This window comes from Sesamum indicum, linkage group LG1, assembly GCF_000512975.1.
Source record: "Sesamum indicum cultivar Zhongzhi No. 13 linkage group LG1, S_indicum_v1.0, whole genome shotgun sequence".
In the NCBI taxonomy this organism is placed as follows: Eukaryota; Viridiplantae; Streptophyta; class Magnoliopsida; order Lamiales; family Pedaliaceae; genus Sesamum; species Sesamum indicum.
In genome coordinates, this window is record NC_026145.1 from 4,192,916 (window position 1) to 4,199,734 (window position 6,819).

Here is a 6,819-nt window from a genome sequence, read left to right on the forward strand (position 1 = left end):
GGAAATTGACGCATTAACTTTTGCTACAGTTTTCGATGGACACAAGAGCTTCTTAGTTTTTGACGGAAGTTTCAATAATATCGATTAACTTTTGCTACAGTTTTAGATGGAGACAAGAGCTTCTCAGTTTTTGACAGAAATTTCAATAATATCGAGTTAATAATTTTTTTGACAGATATTCGTCATAACTTCATTTCTATGCATCAATACTGATAGTTTTTGACCGTCGAAAAAATCCATCCCTATTAAATTATTTCTTATAGGGAACTTAACCTAAGTGTTTATTAACATTTTTGTAAAAAATAAATTTGGAAAGGTGTCTTGATTTATAACTTATACTTTTGAATTATTTAAATTAAATTTATTTAAGCCAAAAACTATAAGTTCTTCCTACCAAATTTTTGCAACTTATTAGTAAAACTCTAATATCAAACTTTTTCCCCTGATTTCCTAATTTCAACTCTTTTCTATTTTACACTTTATTTGCAAATACTCCCAAATTTTACTATAATCTATCATTTTTTCAATGACCAATTTTCATCACAAAATTAAAGATATTGTAAACACCCTCTATCTAAAAGTTGTTTATTACTTTCAATATAAATTAGTTTTGAATTGATTAATATTCTGACTATTTCATCCGACACTGAAATTCTTTTTACACAAATTAGTAGTTAAAATCACTTTTAGACCTACTATATATTTTGGTGGGATTGAATTTTCTATTGGAATTTATGTTACATCTTTTATTCTATTTTGCACACATATCATGTGTATAAAGAATACATCATTAATTATATTTAAAAAAAATTATATACGTGTGTTACCTATATATAGAAATTCAATCCCAAAACTTTATTGCCGTACTTCCAAAAGTAGTTAGGTTGTTTGAGTTCAACACAAGGATGACATACCCTTTTGAACAAAATTCATGATCACCCTTCACTACATAAAGCCTTGACACGCATGGCATAGAAGCACTCAAGCAGAGGCAAAACAAAGACCCTATTGCAAATGGAACTGTATGGTCTTTTACTTGTGATCTCTACCTTCTTATTAGCCACTTATATTTTCCATGAAATCTCAAATGCACTTTTCATCAAGAAGAAAAATCTTCCTCCAGGCCCTTTTGGCCTCCCACTCATTGGGAGCCTCATCACAATTAGACACGGAACCCATCAGTCTCTAGCCAAGCTAGCCAAAACTTATGGACCTCTCATGACTATAAAGCTCGGATTTGTTAATGTTGTCGTTGCATCATCTGCAGAAATGGCCAAGGAAATTCTGCAGAAACACGACGCTGAATTCGCGGGACGGCCTATTCCAGACGCTGTCACAGCAGAAAAGGGGTATGAGCTTGCGTTCCCTTGGCTACCAACCGGACGGCAGTGGAGGAAACTACGAAAGATTTTCAACAGCCACATTTTCATGGCCCAGAAGCTGGACTCACTAAGACATTTGCGGCATGATGTGGTGAAAACGATGGTCGAACGTGTGGTTGAAGCTCAGGAATGTGGCAAAGCAATTTATATTGGAGGGATAGTTTTCAGCACGATGATGAAGCTGTTGTCGAAGATGTTGTTCTCTGCAGACATGCTTGATCCTGCATCTGATGCTATGAAAGAGCTACAAGTGCTTAATGCCAACATAATGGTGCTTGTGGCGAAGCCTAATCTTGCCGACTATTTCCCTTTCTTAAGGCCTTTTGATCCTCAAGGGATCAGGCGCAAAATCCGGGTGTCGTACGATCGGTTGCATGAACTGATCGATAACATGATTGATCAACGGATGAAGCGTCGGAGAGCTACATCAGAGAGGAGTGGAGACCTCTTGGATGTTCTTCTTGATTATACTGAACACGAAGAGCCTGATGGACTTACACGTCTAGATGTGAAGCTTCTCATTGTGGTAAACTGGACTAACTTAATTTGCTACATAATTGATTTACAATTCAACAGAAAGAATAATTTACGTAACAATTATATCACTTGCTTTATAATTGATTTAGTTCGACCAAACTTGATTTGATAAGAAGTTTCTTTAATTTTCCTCTTCTCTGAGTTTCTAAAATCTCACATACAAACCCTTTTCATTTCTGCAAATAGTAATGTTTAGAAAAAAGATGGGGCATTATATTTTATTTCCAAAAAATAAATGGATGTAATTATTCTGTATATAATTCAGAATGAAAGTAATTACAATTCCTTTGTGAATGTGAAAATTAATTAGAAGAGAAATCTTTGTATTCGAAAGGAAGAAACAAATGGTGGAAAATTACACAACTTTTGAGAAAAACTGTTGTAATTAACTCTAGTAATTTAACTATCTTAAATTATTGCAAAAACACAACCATCCTAAAGAGCTTGTGTAAAATAAATGCTAGGAAATATTCATAGCCGGCACAGACACCAGCACCTCAACGGTGGAATGGGTTATGGCAGAGCTCCTTCACAATCCAACCATTCTCTCCAAGACAAAACAAGAACTCTCCGAGATAATCACACCTGGAGGAATAGTTCAAGAACAAGATATCGCTCGACTTCCATATTTAACTGCAGTGATAAAAGAAACAATGAGGATGCACCAGACATCGCCACTCCTCCTGCCCCATCAGGCCGAGCAAGATGTAGAGATTCAGGGATACACCATCCCAAAACACACTCGAATTTGGGTGAATGCCTGGTCGATTTCCAGGGATGCTACATACTGGGAGAAGCCGACATGCTTTATGCCGGAAAGGTTTCTCAATGTGGACATTGATTTCAGGGGCAATGATTTCAGGTTCACGCCGTTTAGTGCTGGAAGACGTATATGCCCTGGAATGAATCTTGCTGTAAGAATAGTGGCCCTGATTGTTGTTAACCTCGTTAAGACGTTTGACTGGAAGCTGCCGAATGGGATGGCACCTGAAGACATGGACATGACGGAGAATTTTGGTGTGACTCTCCGCAAAGCTGAACCACTTGTGGCCATTCCTGTGAGAATTACAACCTGATGCAAAATTTAAAATTTCGTGCTTTTGATAGTAAGTAAACAATCTTCTTCTTCATGTTGTGCATGTGCTGCTATTATGGTTACAAATAAATGTTGTTGATTGTACAAACTGGGTAATTTGATTTTTCCATCTGAAATCTGGCTGCAAGTTCAACATATCCAGATAGTGTTTGCAGAAACCCGAGGGCAGAACTTTTCCCATTTCCATGGTGATGTTTAGAGGCGTGCATTAATTCTGTTCAAACTTATTGAGCCCGCAATCTCATGAGATGTCGTTTTGCCAATCAATTCAGGTTTTCTCTTGTCAGTATCTTGAGAAGAAAGGTAAGGCAAAGACTGCAGCCGTGAAATCAAAGCCAGCTTCTGTATAACATCGTCAGATTCTGCAATCTGTTGATACAATTGATTCCGGAGCATGTCCGGGTCACTCACAGGTAGTTGGATTATCAACTGGGCCAATACCTTCAACAAACTTGGTAGAACCTACAATAATTAAGTCTCGGCATCTTACTGGCTTTTGGAAAGCGAAATAAGCAAGCTAAAAGTGGAAAACAATCGCAAAACTATTTTAATGCAATAACCAATGTTGGCCCTTATTCCTTAAAGTTATTTCAGATGTTGTTCACAAATAGAGTGACATTTATAATGAATTAATGCACCAATAAACGGTAAACACAAAGTGGAGTAGAGAAAGTAGAGCATGAGAACATTAGCAAACTCCATAGGAATATCTTTGTTTATTTCCTAGCACCCTAAATCACAAATCAAACTTGTCGTAAGAAAGTCATTAGTATATCAACTAGGGCAAGCAGCCGCAACGCAAATCCAGAACCTTCTTAGAAGGCTCCAACTCTCCTTCCCGGTTCTTCCCTAGATCACTGTCATGATTACTGACACTACTGCTGAGGCTAGTAGCTTTTTCAACAAGACTATGAACAATAGAATATAGCTGGACTTCCAACAGGAAGATGTCTAACAATTGCAGTAACTCCAGAAGCCATTCGCTCGAATGGTGTAATCCTAGGATATCCCTATATTTCAAAACCAAAGAGAGTCTTGTCATTGGTTAGAGTCTAATTGAAAAGCATAGCATTTACATGAATCATTACCTCTAACGATCTCTATATGTAATAAAATAGAAGTTGTTCCTTCAGTAGAACCCTTTCATTCCGACTAGGATCTTTCCCAGAAGATACAAAAGCTACAAACACTGAATATGAATATCTGGCAACTTTTTCCATTAGGATGTCCCATATATCTAATAGATGCATGTATAAGGAATCAACAATAATCAAAATTTATTAGCGTTAATGCCTCAAGTCAAGAATCCGAAACTTATTGGTTTGAAACGAAATCTCTATTAAACCCATTAACCCTGGGTGATTTCGATTATAGTCCAAACCTTTAGTTATAGAAAAGAAATCTCTTGGCAGAATCTCAATACATTCCTCAGCAAAATTCTTAAGATGCATGAAACCACTTGATCCAGATCTATTGATATCCCTCAGTAGTCCAGCTGCAGCCATGACTCAGCAAATGAACAATGAGTTAGGCTGACACTTTCCAAAATTACAAGATTAATTCTATTGAAGGAACAAGTTCAAGAGATTAGACATAACCCATTCAACCAAATGCAGTAGCATTAGCACCTGTGAAATGCTGCCAGATGAACCACCTTCTTGATCCCAAATACTGAGCAAAATATCTAAAGTTCTTCTGAAACATGTGCTCACAGAGGAAGAGAGAGCATAACCAGCACCTGCTAGAGCACTGGAAGCTAGCTCATCAGACAAGAAAATAAATCCACATCCTTCTTCCAGTAACTTATAAAGCAACTTTAAGCAAAGCCTTTTGGATTTCTCAGATGCAGAAGTTTGGAAAGAAAGGCCACCCAACAGAAGAATCCCTTTACAGAAGAAAAGAGAGTTTTTGTCGGCATGAGATTGATGAGAGAAAAAGGGCAACAGGATCTCGATAGCATAATCAACTAGAGAAGTTTGCCTTCCTAACCCCAATATATAGAAGTCTAAGGAATAAGGGATAAAGTTCTTGTGGAAGAGAAGGCTTTGCGAAGATAAAATAGAAAATATAAGCTTTGGTTGTGGATCTGCAACATAAAGGTTAGCTTGAGAACCGACAAGGATTTTCAAAGCTTGGAGGTGATGAGTATGGAAGGCCTGATGCTGAAATGAATCTGTAAGATCAGCCCAAGCTTGGATTATTGCTTGAGCAGATGAAGAAGAAGAATGCAACCACTTTTGTTGCTGCCAATGACAATAATGCTCCACAACCATTCTTCAATGAAAAAGGACTGGGGCTCCTTTGCATTCTTTAGTCTTTAACTGCAGTGATAAGTATCTTCACAAAGTCTATCAAAGATCATAAAATAATTCTTCTCCCAAATTCACACCAAAAGCTCATAAGAATTTCTGTTTTGTATTCTCATAGGACACAGGCATCTGTTTAATTCATAAAAGTAAAAGTACAAGACCAAGGTAAAAAAAGAAAAAAGAACATAATCAAAAAGGTGAACAAGAATGTTCATGAGCAACTAATTTAATTAGAATCCACTAGAAGCATATCAAATTTTCTTTCTCTGCATTAGGAAGTGTAAAAGCGGAAGTGCATATCTCATCTATGTGGATGCCATATGTTTCACTAAAAACTCTTTCAAGAATTTAAGACTTGTATTAAAGAACTGCAATGTCAGTGAAGATCTATTTACCCTAAAAAAAAACCTACTAACAGAAAATTTTCTAGATTACGCTTCATCAAGGTTTGTCAGGAAATAAGAAACCAAACAAATCTTCAGTATTTATCCAAAGACAGCAAATTAGAAAGACGTGTATGAGTGAAACCTTTGCAACTCCACTACTATGAACCGTGGGGATCAGAAACCACTGATACTACAGTCCAACCAAAGAAACTGATTTGAATAATCATTGCAGAATATAAAAATATAATCTTGATCACATATTAACATATGTGCGGGACACTCCACTGGGCTTCCTAAACCAAATTCCAAGTCACACGATCAGCTTCTGACTTTCCCTATCTTCAAGCCTACACTACATATTGTCCAATCTGTTATTCTGGGTTTACATACAATCCTTCTCATTCAACGCCTTGCAGAAAAAGTATTGACTCCCCTCGGTTAATTTCTCAAAACCTTTGCTTTTCAACAATCAAGTAAGATATATGCAAAGGAGCATACTGTGAGATGAACATTTGCAAACGCCAGGAAAAGAACACATGGAGCCAACATAATAGAAAACTAAAACAACTTATCTTAACAAACATAACTAGTTAAATTTCATGAGCCCAATTCAAGTTAAACTTGAAGATCCTTACCCTATTAATAGTAGTACACCAAATTAAGAAAAGAAGAGGTTTGAATAACCACAAAAGTGATTAGTTCAAATTAACTCGCAAACAGCCTACCTCTCTCGCTCATTCCATCAAACAGTTGAAACAAGTATCGAATTAGCGAATTCTTTAACTTTCCACAGAAAGAGAACTTGCCTGAGTCACTTCTGGAGCCACCTATGGTTGGAGGAGGAGTCTAAAATTCACGGTGGAAGACGGTGGTTGCCGGAGAGACGAACTAGTGGAAGGCCTTGCAGGAGTTAATGCCCGAAAACAGAAGCAAAATGTCATAACTTCTGCAAGATATAAAGAGGAAATAAAAGTCGCTAATAGAAGAATAGAGTGACGAGAAGTGTTGCTGATACAATTTAGTGAAGAAATCAAAGTTGCTAGTGGCAGAATAAAGTGCCAAAAATAAAGCATATTGTTTATTTTATTTTTGTAGTGTTTTGCTTTGGT

General features: G+C 36.9%; 1 protein-coding gene and 1 pseudogene across 2 annotated transcripts; one reads left to right on the top strand and one right to left on the bottom strand.

Moving 5' to 3' along the window:
* On the top strand, positions 876–3,173 carry LOC105156682 (geraniol 8-hydroxylase-like). Of its 2 annotated transcripts, XM_020696244.1 has the most exons (3): positions 878–1,022; positions 1,268–1,908; positions 2,384–3,173. In XM_020696244.1, the coding sequence occupies exons 2-3, from the start codon at positions 1,270–1,272 to the stop codon at positions 2,993–2,995; spliced, it is 1,251 nt and encodes a 416-aa protein (XP_020551903.1). In that variant the 5' UTR covers positions 878–1,022; positions 1,268–1,269; the 3' UTR covers positions 2,996–3,173. The 2 variants fall into 2 exon arrangements, with proteins under 2 accessions (XP_011071197.1, XP_020551903.1); XM_011072895.2 differs by having other exon boundaries at positions 876–1,908.
* LOC105156661 lies at positions 3,172–6,222 on the bottom strand (annotated as a pseudogene).